We start from the raw sequence: 19,678 nt of genomic DNA on the forward strand, positions 1-19,678 counted from the left end.
TAGCCCTGTCAAAAATTCTAATAACAGTAAATGACAATGTGTATCTAAGAGGTGCAGTACATGACTTAGACTGCAAAGCCAGCTTGGCCTTGGCTGAGGATGGCTTCAGCTGGAGAACTGTGAATTCCAAACCCCAAGCCAGTCTTGACTCCTAATCTCAAACTATTTCCTCCAGTAGGAGTGCCACTGAAACTGGAGTTTCACAACAAGATTCAGCAGCATACAAAGAAAGCCTGAGTTCTGTTTTTTTTGGTGATTTTATGGAAATCACTGCATGAGCAACATTTAGCATAAATAATGCTTGGTTGAATGAAGCCACAGTTCCCTCAGAGCATGACTTATTTCTACACAGCTGCTGTTTAGCCTACCTTACAGCTGAGTTTGATGTATCACAGGTCATATTCATACACTATCCATACCACAGAACTGTTTTCTGGTAGCACGGCATGTAGACATTGTAATACAGTGTTCAAATAATTAACATCTCACCATCTTTCCATCTTTGTGGAAAGAAGTATATCTCATTATCTTATAATTAATTTTACTTAATTTGATTTTTTTCCTTTATTTTTACCTTGCATTTCTTTTCCTAGGAAATTCAAGACACTACAGGTTCTTAATTTTTTAATTCTCTGAAGCAACTGACTAATTTACTTGAATAAGAGCAGATAGGAATACAAATATATTCATGAAGAAAGGAAAGGGAGCAATTGAAATGCTCATAGATAACAACTGGTAACAGGATGCAACCCAAGCAGAAGAGGGATATCAAAACTAAATGAAAATGAGAACAGGGCCACACGTGAGCCTGTTTGTGTGTGTCCAAACAAGAATGCTCCAACCTAAAGCACACACATCAAGCTTTCACTGCCTGGCACTGGAACACACTTCAGACCAAGCATCTCTGTGCTCTAACCTCACAATACACAAGCTCATCACCCAGAGAAAGCTGGCACAGGGCAGATACATTCTGGAGCCTGAACTACTACTGAGATGACAAACTCAGAATTCACTGCTTTAAAGCCACAATCACACATAGATGCTTTTATGAACAAATTTTGGTGCTTTCTGCTTAGTAACATTTCTTTCTCTAGTAGTTAAGGTCAGCACAAATGTCTAATAAATCATCTATATTTCTCCCTGTGAGGCCAAAAAAAATCTACAAAGTCCATTCCCATTTGTTTCACCTTCATCGACTTCCCCAACCCATTTTCACAATTTTGTCAGAGCAGTAACATGAAGGAACACAATTACATAATTCCAGCATTCATCTGAGAAGGAAGAATTATCACTACCAGAGAAAGGGGCAGAAAGCATACCTAAATCTTGGGCTGCAGTGTGTCAGTCATCCTTACCTGGGAAGTTTGCTGCTTCACTACACCAGTCCTTAAGAACAAACAAATTTTCAAGGTGTTTTTGATATATTTATTGTCTGACTTGGTTTTTACATTAAATTAACACACGCAATGGATTGATACTGTTACAGGGAAAAAACTTGCCCTAGGAGTTTCCAATCCCAAACATACTGAACAGTTGTAAGAACCTTGGCTCAACTGAAGGATACATTTTCATCACAATGCATCCAGAATCAGGAAAAGCCACAATATTTTTCATTTTACACATACCTAAATATTCTTCATGTTACGTCATCATCAGGCTTCTATCACTGTAATTTCCCTTCAACAGCAGGTCAGATTACATAATTTGTTTTAATGTATACTGATCAATATGCATTTTTTTTTGTAAGCTGTTAACATTAAAAATATTTGCTCATTACATTATGTAACAGCACATTACATATAAATTGCTACCAAACCCTACCTTCAGTTCAAAATTTCTTTTCTAAAATTGCCATCTTTCATTAATATTGAATAAAAGGTGATTTTATCTGTATCTTTTACTTCAAAGGTTGTTGACAACACAGAGCTCCAACCAAAGAAAGGCAAAATATTAACTGTCAAAATATTTTAAAGAAACAAACAAAAACCTATGATTTATTAAACTGCCGATTGCTTGAACCCCCACACTTTTTTTATGCCAAGAAATAAATATCTGGTTCAGCAGGCAGACCAGAGTGCAAATGACTCAAATGGTTGGATAAGATATACAGAACTATTTTGAATAAAATTTCAAAAATAGGTATGCCTTGCATATGCAAGGTTCAGAAGAGATACAAATCCTTTAAGAAAGGGAATACGCCCACTCACACATACCTTTGTATGAAGAGAATGAATTTGTATAGTAAAAAATCATGGCAATCTTTAATGAAGATGATCAATGAGAAGCCTCTTCCTCTCCAGTATTTCCCACAAATATGCAGGAAAGAATACTAAGAATTTCTTCAAACATCTAATAAGTGCAGTTAATTAGTATAACTCACTAGAGAGAGGTTTCTTCTCTTTGCTGTAGAAGCAAGGATAAACTTTCTACTGTAATTATTTTAAAGCTAGCAGTAAATAAAAAAAAATTAGTGATAGTCATGCAAGATAAAAGCTGTTTCCACAAAGTTCTCATTCATTTTGATTTCCGTGTTTCAGCCAGAAAGGTATCTTTTTGTACTTTTGGATAAACCATCACATTTTACTTCATCTGAACAAAAATATCTCTCCTTTTTCCTTAGTGACAAAAGAGTTACTGACATATGCAGTCACAATAGAATAGCATCACCTCACTCTTGTTAAACATATCTGAAATTATCCTTCAGGCATTAATATGATAGAAAAAAGTTAAAGCAACAATATGAAACAATGCTTACCTTTTATACTAGAAAAATAAATTCAATGGAGATGCCATTTTGCACAGTGTAATTTCAATTAATTCTACAACTTTAAATACTAATGGTCTGACACATAAGAAATATGCATCTCTAAAATTTAATTTACAACCAAAGTACTATAGAATAGCATTAATCCATGCTAAATATTGCCAAGTTTTCCCCCACCTTTCTCCTCATTCACCAAACTTCTGTGAAAAACTGAAAAGAAACTAATTTTATCTGTTTTCTTAATCTATGTAATCAAAAGCTTCTGCCTTTTTGCAGCTTTTCTATTTTATTTTCTTGCTGCTGAATCAGAATTACAATTGGATATCTTTCAAATTAATACTGGGTCCCTTCACAAGTAAGTCAAAATCAACCAGAAGAGCTTTCAAGCAAACTGCAACATTTTCTGCTAACTCATACAAATGGTCCCACTGCTTTTGCAGGATTTGTGGTTAAATTATATGCCAGAATTACAAGGGCATAATACTAATACCCGTTAGCCATGCACCCCATTTTTTACAGCATCTTGTAATCACTTTGCAGTAACCTGCAATGCTCAAGTATCAGCAAAAAGTTTCTAGCAGAGGTTTAAAAATTCTGTTTTCTGATATCCCCATTCCTGAATTGAACTTGCAGTCTCTCAGCTGAGACTACATAGCCTCTCTGATAATCCTGAAGCCAGATAAAAACTTGCCAGTTCTACACACCAATACTGATAACCTAAAGCAAGGTATTCACAAGTGTCAGTAAGAAAATATTTAAACATTTGGAAGTTTAGCTAGAAGGTTTAAATGTGACTACCAAGCATCAGGTGGCTTCAGAACATCACATTACTGTATTGTTACACTGTTCACATTACTGTATTGTTACACTGTCCAATTACATTTTTGCACACCGTGCAAATATCCAACTCTGACATTTATCCATACAAATAGTCCACTGATACTCTTAAGTTTAATTTCAAATTGTTTTCTGCTGCGGGCAGTTGGGGCAACAGTGAGAATGCAGCCTTGTACCCTGAAACTTCTTGACATCCCTGTTCAGCATATGCATCTGTCCACTAAAGGAACTTTTTAGTTAGTTGAATTTTGAGGAAACAAGGGTGGGAAGGGGCAGGGTGAAACAACAAAAAAGCAAACCTCACGGTTTGTAAGGGGGGGAGGGCACTGTTTTGTTTGTGATACAGCTGAATTGAAAGATAGTTCACATTTCCTTTATCTAACAAAGCTCTGAACAAGGCCCCAGAATATGCAAGCCTAAGTGACCCAAGGTTCCCTGTTAGTTGCCATAATTAAAACTGGTGTGAAGCATAGAATTATTGTGTGATACAACAAAGATGAGCATAAGAACACTAACCTTCAATAAACAACTAAGCTGATTTTACAGGAAACATATATTCAATAAACCATTTTATACTAAGCTATTCCTAATATTATGAAATGGAGACAAGGAAAAATAACAGAATAATAGAAGAGATGTTAACAAATCCCAGTCAAACTATCAACACTTCAGTGTAGACTAGAATCTACTATTACTTTTGATGTCTGACTTCAGTTTTGTGCTGTGAATGTAGTAACACAAAAGGTGACATTTCTTCTCTCCTCTACATTTTTCTTAGCAAAGAGTATAATATATAATCTATGCTTATTAAGTTCTGTTACACACAGACTAATGTTGTAGGAATAATAGCTACCAAAAGTCCAACTGAGGTATATGAAATATTGAGTTGTTTTCAGTCATTGTAGACCATGAGCCATGCAACCATCACAACAGCAACTCCGAACACCGGCAGCATAATGAAGTTCTTGTACTTTTGCCATGATGATTGTTCAACTTCTACCTCATCCTTTCTTCTCTTATTCTTTCTTCGCCCTTTTAATCTGTTTTCAAAAGCTTCCAGTTCAGCCTAGATAAAGAGAATCACAGGTAGTTGACATTTGTATCAGAATTAAAAACAAGGAAATACGAAGGCATTACCAAGTAACATTCAATCGAAGTAACCGTCAGCCAGGAGAAGTTACACATCTCACAGATGTGTACTACACCCATAGATTGGCACTGCATCCCACAGGTACAAAGCACACTGCTTTCAAGTATTAAACCATTGTTTAGTTTCCTATAAAAACATTGCCAAAAATGCAGCCAAATGAAGTTTGCATGCTCAGTCTTTTAACTCAGGCTGAAAATATTAAGCTAAAAATAATGTTATCTCAATGATATATGTTAAAAATACTTTTTTTTTTTCAATTAAAAAACACATTTGCATTTAAGCTATTTTACCAACTTCTATAAGGGCATAGGCTGAAATCTTCAAAGACATTCCCTTGTAATAAAGATGCATTCTGCCAAAACTAAATTAATAAAAACCTAAGTAACTAAAACTCTATGTTATTTCCCTCAATTCTTTATATTTGCATGGTCACTAAATCTTAGATTAATTGCTATAATCTTAGATACACACAAAAATATTCTATTTGTTAAGTGTTGTAACTTGAACATTTAATCACTCATGTGAATGTAAGAGGTATATAATATCCTTCAGTAGGAAGCACATGCCTATAGGCCCAAAAATGGAGCAAAACAATTGTAAAAGTAAGAATGCCAGGCTTCCAACATAGAATGGTAGTTTCAGGGTCCTGTCTGGAATAAACAATAGGATCTCTGATCCCTGTTCCTCATTCCCCTCCACATTTATTTTAAAAGAGCATCATGAGAACACAGAAAAAACTCATTTGAGTGTACAAAGCTGAAATAAAACTGGAACTAGGCAGCCTAGAATAAAGAGTGAAGACTAGGATGAGGCTCCAATGAGAAGGTATCTAATTGCTAGGAAGACCTGAGACAGGCTAAAGTCAGAAAAAGTCTGATGATTTCTTGGATTTTTGGTCAAGTTGTTAGCTACCAGAGAAAACATGGGACAAGGCACTAGGGAGCAGAGAACCCAGATGGAGTGAAAGGAAGTGAGATGGGAGTAGCAGAGCGCAGCAAGGCAGGACTGGCTGGGCAAAAGGCACAAGACTGAGCTGAAGCACAGGAATCATGGACAGTGAACAGGGACAAAGCCTGGCCAGAGAGGAAATAAATCTATGTGACTACAACTGCAGTGCTGCCAGGAAGAGGGACTAAGACAATACAGTAGGTGCATTATAAAAACAAGAAAAAGACTCTTTTGGGAAATGGACAGAGTAGTAGTTCAGTAAATAAAATTTTCATTCAAACTCAAGGTTGCCTGATGTCTGGTCTTCCTTCACTGACAGCAAATATTTGTCAGTTTCATAAAGCAGCTCTTCCCTTCCTGAGCCAGATACCACTGTTAGCAGGAGAACGGGACCTATTTTGAAGTCTATTCCTTTGTACCTAATAAAGGCAGAAATTGTTGGCACTTCTCTGATGATATGGGAGAAGAGTTCAGACAAAGTCACAGCCTATTTGAAACAAGATTACTCTGAACTAGCTAATCCTCCCTTAGAAAAGCAAAGTATTTTAATGAAACAGTTTTTCAAAATCCAAAATCTGGAGGCAAGGGCAGAGTTTTTATGGTTTTAAAGATAACATGGCAGTATTTCATGACAGTATTTCATTTACTTGAGTGACAGACACTCAAGTAAAATTTGGGACTTCTATAGTTATTATACACTTGTGATCAGTACATTTTAAAAGCAGAAAGCTCTAGGAATTACAATAGTTCAATTAAAATATAGGGCTCCAGCAAAATTATGTAATAGATATTGAATTGCTTTCCTAGTGAACTCTACAAAAACCTGGCTAAAAATGAATATATAATTTACAAAACCAAAAACACAGAATGAAAAAAGATTTGTAAGCACAGAATATGAGAGAGAAGCCATCACTACTCTTGAAAAGCCACCTACAGATTTTGTGTAACTGTCATATTCCTGAAGTGCCACCTTAATGACCTCTGAAGCAATGGTTGTGCACAGTCTTTTAACAAGCTTAACTTTTCAAGCTAAACAAGCCTAGGGTTTTTATTTAGATAAGAACCTAACTTCTTTGTATATAAGCACACTAAAAGTAAAATGGCATGTGTTTATTTGAACTGTATACTCAAAACATCTAGTTCAGTGTTGCTCAGGCCCTGGATTTTGTTCTTTCAGGTGTTGTTCACTATATTCTTTCTGCACTGAAGGGAGTAGCATTCCCATGGGAAAATGTAGCTAAATGAATGCAAGTAACAGTGACAAAGTGTATTTACTGAAAGTGAGGATCTATTTTTATTAATAGGGAGGGGAACACTTGACTATTTAACTTCTAAGGATCTGTTAAAATTTTTCTTTGGACATAAAAAAAAGGAAAATAAATCTTTCCTACAAGTCAGTAAATTACCCTTCAGGTTCAAGACCCTAACTTCCAGTATTGAAACTCTAAACAGTTAGCTTGAAAATTTAACTAAACCTTTTACAATGGAGAGGAACAGACAGAGCTTGGTCTGAGTTGTTAAATAATCAAAGTGCTGATCTTTTTTCCACCTCTAGCAGTTGTGAAAACCCTGGCCTCACAGCATGCCTCTGAATTAGAAGCAGAGGGAAAGTTTGGCTGCTAAGGCCACAACAAGAAGGCTAGCCAAGCCATCTCTTCCACTAAGAAACAAGTGATTCCATCTGTAAATGGTATTAGCAAAAGTTGCTACCAAATATAGCAAATACCAAAATATAAATGCACAGACTTACTAGAGCACTAACTAATTTGTATATAAAACATTTAATGAAGTATTAATCAAAATAGTTTTAAGAAACTGTGACTAACAGATGAACAGTCTCTACAAAAATGTGCTAATGACATTGAGGAAGGTGGTACAAGATGCATACTTTTGTCAGAAGGGAGTACACTCAAAAATATACTTTTAATGTGACCCAACACCCTACGATAGTGATGTCCTCCTATTTCCATCAACAGATGGCAGATAATGAGTTCTAACTGGATGGGAACCAATGTTACATAAAAAGGCTGCAGTAGTTGAGGTTAGTACTTGCATGCAGTTCTAGAGCCTATTTATTAGTTACAGCTGTCTCTTTTTTTTAACAATTTGTTTTGTCTTTTATTTTTTTTACTGTTTCTGTCCTACTGCTTCCTAATGCACTAAATAACTAAATTAACCTTCTAATAGCGTTCATTATGTATAGGTGAAGTTTTCCATCCCTGAAGTTGCATCCATCACAAAACACATATGCAGGAACAGTTGCCATATATTGCCTAAAGTTACTACAGTGGAGCTGAAACTGTGAGACTTCAAAGAATGTACAAGTAGAAAGCAATGGTGGTGTGACTGCAGAGAGAAACAATCACTGCTGAAGAACCCAGCCAAAATCCAGCACGCTGTGTTGGTGGAGTGAATCTGCTGCTGTTTCAGAGGAGCCTCCTTACTGAGACTTTACTAGAGGGACTATAAATCAAGTGATTTTGAGCAGAAATCATTAGTATTTGGGTGAGATGGCATCTGGAATGCATGCAAACACTCAGTGCAAGACAAACATCAGCAAATTTGGCTTTCTAGCTCTAGGACTGCAAACGTGTTCTTTACATGTTTAAATGGCCATTAGCATACATCAGTACTTAGCTTGCAGAACCAACATTTCCTCTGCCAATTTGTTTCAGACATCTGTATGTAAGTCACACTTCCTGAGCTATATGCCAGAAGTAACATTTCCGGGGTCAGCTTAGAGAATAAGAATTAGAACTGTCTAGGAGTTATATGAGGAAATATGTGCTCAATTCTATAGCCAGCTGAGATATGAATGTTGCAACAAACATTGCAGGATGATCACAGAACAGTGCCTGGTCCTCGGGACAGATGCATAACCATGTTTTTCTTGCAGGATGAGCAGATAAGGTTCTCCTCTGATAAGCAAAAACATGCCTTGCCAGAGCAATTTAGATGTAACATTTTCATAAATTACTTAGAGAACTTAAAAAGTGTGTATAACAGAAGTTATGACCCACAGAGAGGCTGTCTATCCTAATGAGACTGGGGAAATGGCACAAGTACATCAGCTCTGTAAGCCTCCCTTGCCCCCCTTTCAAGAAGGGAGCAAGCCACTGATCCCTGATAAAAACAGAGTGTGACATGCAGGTGAAAACACAAGTGTAAACCAAATACACAGATGCTGTGATAACTGAGTAAATGGAGTCAGAAAGCACACACCAGACATGGAATATGATTTGGTGTCAAACGCTCACTCAGGCACAGGCACACATAAAGTGGCTGGAAGGCGTGCAGACTCCAGATGGCAAACCTGTCCTAGCCATCACCAGCTAAGCTTAGAGTGTTTGCCTGAATGTGACCAGCACCTCCAGGCAGCTGGCACAGCAGCTTTGTGGATTACAATGCCAACCACATACCCTCACCACCAACAGCAATTACAGAAAATACATGTTCCCCCCACAACCCCAGAGACCTTGAAGGACAAAGACTCTTCTAGCTGTCCTTGTTCTTTCATGATAGGAGGGGGAAGAGCAGCTTCACCCAATATTTAAATCTTGCAGAGGCTATTCAGTATTCTGTGATGTCTATGCTGTATAAAGTGTTTGATTAAAGTAAAGCATCCTTACTAGTTTAAAAATAAATTACCTTGTAGTTACCATTTTGCACGAAATTATGAAAATTGCTTGCAGAAATGTGGCCTCAACCATTGTAAATAATTTACAGCACACAGAGTATGGTAACAGCTGACAGGAATGACTGTGCATATCACATTAAAAACTATAAATCTTTAATAGCATGTAAATTACATTATTTACTAACAAGAACAAGGTGGTTATGATGTGGATGAGGAAAAAGAAAGCCTAATACCTGTTGTCTTCGCTTCTCCTCTTCAAGAGCAGCTTTCGTTTCTGCTTCTTTTATCTGTCCAGACACACAAAGTTATAAAAAATTGTTGTAAACAGCAGCTAAACCTATTTTCTTAAGAAGTCATAATTACTCCTATAGAATGGTTCTCAGCAAAAGCCTGCAAACTTTCCGTCATGTGAGCTCCACCATCCAAAAGCCATGAAAAGTAGTCATGCAAGATACTATTGATAACTCTGTAGAAATATTTTACAGAGTTCAAGGAAGCAAATTAAATGCTAGAAAGTATTAAGAAGAAAATGGTGCAGAAAACATTGTCAATACATAAAGATGTCACATACTTGAATCTTAGCACCTGGATTCCATTTTGGTCCTAGAATAATAAATAAATGTGAAACCTGAATGTATACAAAAGACAACAGGATGGAGTGGCTCCCATCTGAAGAGATGCATAGCTAGGATTCATCAAGTGACTAACAGGACACCAAATCCTGGAGAGTACACAGATGCCAAACAGGGATAAAACATCAATAATTATTTTTCATAATGCAAAGGCATAAAATGAATTTACCAGGAGGTTGGCTCACAATAGAGGAAAGTATTCTACTCCCACAGAGTATTTGGCTAAATCTAGAATTTCAGTACTACAGGACATTTGTAGATGCCAGAATTTTATGTCAACTGAAAAACAACCAGACATGTGAATAGGAGATAAATCCAACAAAGACCATTAGAAAGACACCATCTCATCCTCTTCCATATACCATTCCCACAGGAACGGTATATGGAAGAAGTTTATATATCTCCCTTTTTTATACCTTTTTTAGGCTTTTAGCATTGCAGTCACTGAATCACTCCCTTAGAAAATTTAGATGTAAAAATCTATTAATAAGTTGAAATGAAAAAATCTTGATCCTAGTAGCTGGATGATTTGCATACTAACAAGGAAAACAGTTTACTGAATACTGTTTGCACAGGTAGAATTAATTACAAATAATTTCCAATTCAAGAGCATTGGATGACTAAGGAGAAAGCACACTAGCTCATGCTTTAGCATGCTGTAGATCAAACAGCAGGGACTGGGGGCAGGGCCAAAAGCACTGTCCTATTTGCAGGTTTTCTGACTAATTTTTAAATTACTAAACCTTGTATCAAATAAAAGCACTACTGAGAATTTCATTAATTTAGGTACAATGGCAGAGTCTCTTTAGAAATGTGTGTAAAGGACCTTTTCAGCCATGCACATCTGAAATCTGAAAATCTGGTGTGCAAAAAACTACACAATGAGCCCCCTCGTTTATCACTGCCATCTAATGGCAAAACTTCAGCTACAAAAGAAAAAGTGACCTTCAAATCTGGAAAAGAGCAACAGAAAAGCTTCTTTTTACTCTGGTGTGGTCATGTTTGTATAAGATGCACAGGTATAATGTACACAGATAAAGGGAACCTTAACTATTATAATCACAGCATGGGAAAACATTTCTAGGACTATTTCTTTAATGAAATGTACAGTCAAAGACACATTCAATTCCTAGGAATCTAATGAGTAAGAAATGCTTACTCAATAGGTGCCAAACATGAAAAGTTTCATTAAGAATTAATGCACTTCGGTTTTAGAAATTAATGGGTGTCTTGCAAATGTGCAAACTAATTTATCTTTGTAAATGTCTGCAGTTTTCAACAAGTTTTTTTCCAGTCTGGACACATTAAATAGTAATAGACATAAATAAGCCAACTTGATTAAAGTGCCTATATTAGTAGGCTATTGTAGTATGCCATTCAATAATAAATCAACACAGGTTACAAAAAGGTGCCTAGAAAGAACTTAAATAAAACTTAATCACTTTATATAAAAATCCCAAAACAAGTAAATACCCATTCTTCTGAGAAGAAGGTAGACACAGCTAGGTTGTGCCATCCAGTATGTCTGTGGCATTGCTTACAACAGAGACTTGTGGCCATTTGCTCACTGCCTTAGACCATTTCTCCCTGTGGATCACATCAGGGCAAGACATTGGCAGTAGCATCTGCTCCAGGCAGACAGCACTGACACTGCAGCACTCTGAGACAGGCTGCTGGGTCTCAGCTCATGCACTCTTACTGTCTGTTGGAATCCATAAAGTTAGAGGGTTTTTAAGAAATAGTTAAAAAAATATAGGCCTCAGATTGAAGTTCTGTTAGCATTGCAAATACAGCAGAAAAGTTTCCCAAGCAGTAGAGCATACGTGACAAATAAAAATAGGCCTCTGTAGAATTGGCTTAAAGATGGCAACAAAGTTATTTAATGTATATCTTTAGAAGGTTAGCATGAATAGAGCTCTGTTCTTTGTCTCTTATGAACCAGTCTTTGTTTTAACTACCATTACGTGTGTTTTATAAGATTAGATAGAATGCTTGTCAATATGTGTTGTTCTATGTATAATTGGCTGAAATCTAAGCTGAGATAGCTTTATACTATTCTGTATTACCCCACCTTCCCTGACATTCCCTGTAGATCAGCGAGCTGTTAACATCCTGTCTCCATTATCTAACAATGTCTTGAAGCTGATGTGCAAAAAACAACAAAAGCTCTTCACTAGTCTAGTTTGTCCGGTGTTGTCCATATTTGGACATTCTGCCGCGGCAAGTGAGTTCCTTTTTTAAAACGTAAGTTCCTGACACAATTAGACATATATTTCCCATATATACCTAAACCCCACACTGTCAGCTCACCTGGCTTTAGGGAGGGACTCCATACACTATGAACTTATCATCTTCACATTCTTCCTGGAACTATTTGTTATGGTTGGGATTCCCTAAAGGCATATCCCAAGAGCTTTAGCATTCAACCTGCTTGCAAAGTTGCAGGATTTGGTCAGTGTGGTACTTGTTAGAACTTGAAAATCTGAGCAGAAGCTGACTTGTTGGCCTTACCCATTGAGTTCTTGGCTTGTACATTTATAACATCTAACACTTACCTGATAAAACCCAAGCAACTTTGCATCAATTCTTTCTGTGTATGTTTTTATTAAAGGTTTGTAACAGCAAGGATCATATCCTGTCTCTCTGTGTGACAGCACACAGCAAATTCTTTACTTCATAAAAGAGCTGAGCTCGGGAGCAGTCACATTAACAGCAGTCTAGGTAGTATTCTGCAGTTACCAGAAAGTCTCAATTCTTCCAGTATAGGATAACTAATACCACATGGCAGATTATACTCCACACTGGACAAGCTAAGCAACTGATAACTGCAAAACCTTGATTGGAAAGAGATCTTACAATGCTCTGTAAAGCAGTCTGACTCTAGTCTTACAGCACTAATAATGACTATTTTATTATCACTGATCATCACTTGTTCTCAGTGAAAGAGGAAAGAATCAGTTCCAATCAATTCAAAGAAAAAAAAAGAATAATACTGTTTAAAAATAGTATTTGAGTCAATTAACACCATTCATAAATTCAAAACTGAAAAAATAGCTACTATTCAACAGCCCATCCACTTATGTTGCATTTCTGCAGGTACTGCCTTGAAAAATAATGTGTTCTTTTTTCTACTTTTCTTGAAGCTCTGAGAAGGAATTATAGCTCCAATGGTTACATTACCTCATATGCTTTCCTCTTCATTTCCTTGCATAACGCATCACATTCCAGTGAAACTTGGCCTTCTTGTATCTTGCTGCACTGCACTTCCTGTTAAGCAGAATTTGTCTTTTATAATCTTTTCCCTTTATAAGATTTTAATTCTCAACTTCTTTATGAAAATAATAAAACTTTCTTATTTAATAAAATATTGGTTTTACATATAAAGTTAATGACTGAATGTTATTTCAACCTGTAATTATGTATTAAATTGTCCTTTTTTTTTCTTCTTTCTAATAAGCTAAGCTGAAAGGAAGAATAAATATACAGTCCAGTTTAATTTTTCTCCTCTTTACTCATCTGTTTGCCTTAGACAAGTAAGATAACCTTCTGAACCTTTGCATTTAGAGTGTCAGTAATTTCATATATATTATCTTAACTGGCTTAGATTACAGGACATAGTCTGGTCATGGGGGGGGCAATTAAGTAATTCTCATTCATACTTTCTCCCCTTTTCCTAGTACTGAAGAAATTTAAAAAAAACAAACAAACAACAAAGTGGTTATCTGTAAGCAGAGGGTGCTCAATTTTAAGCACTTATTCTATATATGTCATCTTTTCTCTTGCTGAGCATCCAACCTGCAAGACTTCTTGGATGCACAAGACATTTTTTGGAGAAGCTGAGGACTCTGGGGAACTGCTGGATGGTTCAGAAGTTAATTTGGGTCCAGAAAGGTAATTTGAACATGACAGATTATGGTGTTCTTTCATTAAGACATTATCATTTGTCAAAACTTCATATAAATTTCTGTTGTTCCCCTCATAACAGTGTATAGCTATAGTAAACCTGCTATATTACTTTGTCCTTATCTGTGTTAGAAGCTAAGGATGCGGACGCCCATACTTGTTTTTAGGTTTGCAGGGAACCTTGATTAATTATAGTAGTTCAGGTTTCACAACATCTGTGCTAATTCCAACTGCTGTACATTTTCCCAATAATGTCATAAAAATGTCATTTTTATTCTCAAATCACTCCAGGTCATCTGAGTATTTTTCTCACAAAAATTTAAGTGTGAATGAAGTTAAAGCTATTGTAAGTCAGGCAGCTAACATATTTTAGAACTAACAAGATTTTATATTCTCCAGTGAATCTGCAGATATCTTCAGTGAATCTGCCCAGATCTTCAGTGATGTGAATTGTAACAGCCCTACTATAGCAACAGGCCCTATTCCAATCTGCAGCATCCATACAAGCTCAGGAACATGTAAGGAATACACATCCTTCAAAAACTGCATCTTGTAAATTTACCTTTTTCAGTCTCTTACAGAGACATCGGAGTTTGACCTTCTGGCTGCAGTTAAGAGGACAGCTACCTGAATGGCAAATCTCTTTACACCGGTGACCACAGGGCAGCTGTAAGGAACAAAACACAAATTAAACTCCCTCATCAATAAAGCATTGTAAAATTACCAAGAACCTATGGAATTGGTTTTATTTCAGACACAGAATTTTAACAGAAAACTCATTCAGGTAATCAGTCTTTTAACTTGTGAAATAATTGATTTTTCTTTTCATTTTTTTGTGGGGGGAAATGTTTGCTTATTATATACTGGATTTCAGTTCCTGTAGGATGATTTCTCTTTTATTGGCACAGCTTCATTGGAAGACAATTTCTCCTTTCACAGATTTCAAGCACAGTCATTTCCACAGTAATGTATACAACAATCACCCTAGCCATCTCTATGCTGGGGGAATACAAATGGATAAGGTAAAAAACCCCTGAAAACTGAAATTATGTAGCTACTTGTAGATTAGACAGAATAATAAAGGAAGAGAAAAAAATCAGAAGCAAAAATACCGCAAAAGAAATCTTCTATTCAAGCATTATCTGAACTATGCAAAAGTCAAATAAAGGTCACCAAAATTCTTATCATGGCAAAAATAATTTCACAAAATCCTAAATTTATGCATTTGGCAGATTATCTTATTTCTGCCATCTGAAAGATAAAGTCTTTTTTTACTGCCAGAGCAATTTTTAACTTACAAAGAAAATATTATCGTTCATTTACTGTGTAAGAATTGAGTTACTAATTTAAGTATGCTGATTGATAAGAATGTAGCAGTGCTCCCAGCATTGCATTAGATAAAATATGTCAGGAAAGTAAACAGATTTTTTTCATTATTAAGAACTTGACTAAAAATATCCCTTGCTCATAAGAAATCTTCACAGTAACCATTTTTCATTTTCAATTACATAACCTAATACTGTTAATAACCAAAGATAGAATCTCACAGAAGACGTCTAAGCAACTTACTTATAGAGAGCTTTAAAGCCCCCAACTACTTAAAATAGCATTAGACAATGTTCTTTATCAAAAGTGAAATTTCATCTCTTCACTGTCATCAAGGGATTAACACAAATTGGAAAATGCCCCAAGACATACAATTTTAAGATCTGTTTTTTCCATTTATTAAAAAAATCAAAATGTATACATACTACATCACTTCATCCACAAGAATGAAAACAGTAAGTATCAAACCCAGGTGGGTACAACTTTGATTAGTAAATCTGGGTTCTCAGAAGTCCATTGGAATGGGCACAACATCTGAGCCAGTATCATGAAACACACACCTAAACAGAACATGAATCTTTCAGACTAAAATTATGGAACACATACACACGTCTTCATGTCCATGACAATCACAAGCCATTATAGATACTTTGTGCTTTTGGTTCAGTTTCTTAGTTATTGTTTCAGCACATTTTAAAGAGGACTAGAAGGAACCTTTAAGTCACCATGTTCTGTCCTGAAATCCAGTCCTCCTCCAGGCAGGTACCTCATATATCCTTCCAGGACTGGATGAACACTTACCATGGAAACAGTCCCCCACTCTGAGCCTATTCTACTATCTCACTAAGGAGATGACTACAAGATGTAAGAGCTTATTTTTTTTGAGTTTCCTAGGTTTGTTCTAGCTAGTCTAAGCTGCAGTTCTTATCCTCATATTGAAGCACTTCTGTCTTTTCTTAAAAGGCTCTTTATTATCATAGTATTGCCTTAATTGAATTTCAACTTTGCTCAATCAATGTTTCTTGAATACACAGCCAGAACTGCATGTAATATTTCAAGTGACATCTCAGCAAGAAGGCATTTGTACAATGCCTTAATTGCACCTCATTCTTAGTAGAGCATGTTCCCCAAAACATCTTCAGCTCTCATTGCATTTCCCTCCAGCTAATCATGCTGTGAAAATAAGAATATCTGCTGTTTCCTGGGAGCTTATTATAAGCTTCATATGCATGGTCTTATTGTTTTGGGGTGTTTTTCTGTATTTAATAACATGACCCCAATACATGTGTTCTACAGATGCACTTCCTCAATTCTCATACACTGACAACACCCCACAACTTTTCATCAGAAAATTACAATGTTTTTACTGCCAAGGTCATTACTGAAAACAATGCGAAGTGTCAGTTCAGTCCTTGAAAAATCTTCCTTATTGTTAGTATCTCTTGCTCCATCTTTTTCTTTAGTTTTGATGTTGTTTTGGGGGAGGAAGTTGGGTGGTTTTTTCAAAAGATAATCACAGTTGTTTCTTTTAGCCACCTTCATGCTGGTATTAACTCTCTCCTGTATCTGAACTAGATATTCACTAAGTAGCATTGACTCAGCTGAAGCTGTATGCAGCAGATCTCACCTATTCATTTTATCTGGAGGGAAAAATATATAAATCGGTCACCTTATCAAAGAAGGAATCTAGGTTTTTTTCAGGCACAACTGATCATCAGCAAATATTTTTCCCTTAAATCAAAATATTATTTTGCCTCATTTGAAAAATATGAGAGGAGAACCTTGTTTAAGTCTTGTATGCTACCAAGGCGAGACGACAACTCAGAACATGGAATCTAACGGCTGAGTGTCCTCACAACTGACCACAGTCTCTGCAAAATCAATTTGCTGCTGCATGAACACTGTCTCCTGGCTCCCTACACAAGAGCATCAGACACAGTAACTCCATCTAGTCTCACCTGCAAGTCACCTCATGCTAGAACGAGCCATGGCTAGAACCATTACTTCCAGCTTACTCTTTCACAATAATTAAGCACATATTCAGTAATAGTGTCAAAGCCCAAACAGTCATATCCTAACTGACATGTCAGAGCTGCAAAGTCAAGACAGTAACCCTCATCTCATCCTCTAAGTGCTTCTGCAATAAAATTCTTAGACACCATTAGACCAAAATATTTATAGCACAGGAGTATGTTTAATCCAATACTGAAAAGCAAATGCACATGCTTAAGTTTCCCTGCCAGCTTTTTTCTTGTCCTATATCTCTGTGTGGGAAACTTTCTTCTTACTCCCTCCACTGTAAAAACAACACTAAAAAATATGAAGAGAAGCTGTGAAATGAATGGCAAAACAACATTTCCCCATGACTGCAGAAAACAAAAGCAATCATTCTGCTGCTTCTGCTGGATAAAAAATGTAATGGGAAAGGATTTTTTTTTGCTTGTTTTTAAGTGTCAGTGCTGAACTACTTGGTGCTCAAAGTGTGTGCCCCCTTTGGGGGGGGGCACTGTACAAAATCTCTTGTCAATAGCTTCTGGACTAAAGCCCAAATTGGACAGGCTTTATGTTTGATATGGCAAGGCCATTAAAAGAAGGGATTTAATCCAAAGCTCTGAAAAAAAACCAAAAAACAAAAAACAAAAAAAAAAAAACCCAAAAATGTCCTACAAATATTTTTTCCATAGGCAGTGCATTTAAGTCTTAACATTATACCCAATGATGATAAACTCTGTCAACACTTACGGAGGTTTAAGTGAACTCCAACAGAAGGCAGTAAACACAACCTGTTACTACACATCTGATAATACAGAAAATAGCCTGGTCCTAAAGAAAATAGCACTTTTGAGCACTGATTCCAAAAGTTAAGTACAAAATAGAATTTTATCACTTCCAAAGACAAAACTAAATTTTTACAATCCACATACATTTGCAGTGTGTGTTTGCAGAATTAAATTTTATTTCCAGAATGCTTAATTAGTTCAATGCATTAAAAAAACACAAAAAATTTATCATAATGGAGTCATGTATTTCACATCAAGACAAAAGCAGAGTGCACAGTAAAACTACAAAGTATGGCTATTTTGTCAAAAAATACTAACTACATGGAATAAAGTATTAAATACAGATTCACAAATACTAACAGGAAAACACAGACAATGAAAACTGATCGACTTAAAATTTCTATGTTAGAATTGTCTCAAAACATCTGCAAGCATAAGAATTTAATCACCCTGATTGAGAAAAAAATAAAGTTAAATTTCCTTTAACAGGATATCTTGTTATTACTACCAAACAAAAGAATTAACTTTTTAATTAAAATATCTCATTTATAACAGTTGTTGCAGTATTGAAGACACTGCTTCTCCCTAAAGCAGAAAGGAAATGTCAGCTGTATGCAATGCTGAAAGTTACTTTTTTAGTTTTATACTGCTATAGCCAAAAGAAAAGCATGGAACTTCTCAATTTTTTCAAGTTTCTGTAGCATTTTTGCAAAGGACCAGACAATATAATTGTTTTTCTTTATCTCCAAATGTACCACGGCAACTGTAGAACAAATGTAGTAGCTGTCCTACCACTATCTACTAATATTGTCTACTGCAATTTCCATTAACCAAAAACATCTCAAAATGATAACTGCAGTAAAATACTGCATTCTGTTGAACCTAAGTTGCACTATGGTAAGCTAGAAGTGATAGTGTACACTGATTTATAGGAAAAATCAACTTCACTGAGCTCTGCAAATGACTCGATGTCAGCTCCTGACATGGAATAACAAAATTCTCAAGAAACACTAATTTGAAATTTACTTGAGGCTCCAGAACTACACACAAAAACATTCCCAAATTAATTTTGGGCAGACATTTTAGATCTGCAATCTGTAAATGCTCCAAATTCAGTAGTCATATACATCTTATCTCTGGTCAAGTTGTTTCTAAGTTCTTGTCTCACAAGACAAAGACTTAAAAACAACAAAATGGGCTTGGCCTGTGTTTGCTGGGGAGAGGTGGTGATGGGAATGGCAGGGTGGTGTCTGTTAAGGCTGCCCCTTCAAATTGTGTTTATCAATGATTCCTTTAAAAGACAATTATCAGTATAATTTGTATTATGATGCAGGTATCTCATTTTCTCAAAGCTGAGGAGATATATTTTGTTTAAAAAACAGAAACAGACAAAACATCCCTAGAACTGTTTGGTATTAAGAGAAATGGAGCAGATTTTTTAGACAAAAAATAGTAAAAACCCCAAACAGTACCCATGTAGTTATCAAAGTAGGATCTGAAGAAAGTAGGAAGAATTGTAACACAAAGATATGAACTACCTGAAGCAAGAAGGTACTAATAGCTAATTTCTATATTTCATGAAAGACTGTAAGAGCTAGAGCTAGCATCACAGAAAAGGAAGAACATGCATTTTTCCATCATCAATTACAGTAAAACAATGCTCTGGATAGCAGAAGCCAGAAAAAACCCTTATTTTCCAAA

At 36.0% G+C, this 19,678-nt stretch overlaps 1 protein-coding gene across 1 annotated transcript in view; it reads right to left on the reverse strand.

Moving 5' to 3' along the window:
* Positions 1 to 3,617: 3,617 nt before the first annotated feature.
* The window catches only part of NFXL1 (nuclear transcription factor, X-box binding like 1), a 43,694-nt gene continuing 27,633 nt past the window's right edge, over positions 3,618 to 19,678 (reverse strand). The window contains exons 19-22 of the mRNA XM_054295569.1: positions 14,434 to 14,538; positions 13,149 to 13,235; positions 9,570 to 9,623; positions 3,618 to 4,667 (exon numbers count right to left, since the gene is read on the reverse strand). Of these exons, the coding sequence (XP_054151544.1) occupies positions 4,494 to 4,667; positions 9,570 to 9,623; positions 13,149 to 13,235; positions 14,434 to 14,538 (420 nt within the window). The 3' untranslated portion in view covers positions 3,618 to 4,493. The remainder of the gene's footprint in view (positions 4,668 to 9,569; positions 9,624 to 13,148; positions 13,236 to 14,433; positions 14,539 to 19,678) is intronic.

Source organism: Melozone crissalis, unplaced genomic scaffold, assembly GCF_028551555.1.
Source record: "Melozone crissalis strain CALT ecotype California unplaced genomic scaffold, PUWL_Pcris_2 ptg000006l_1, whole genome shotgun sequence".
In the NCBI taxonomy this organism is placed as follows: domain Eukaryota; kingdom Metazoa; phylum Chordata; class Aves; order Passeriformes; family Passerellidae; genus Melozone; species Melozone crissalis.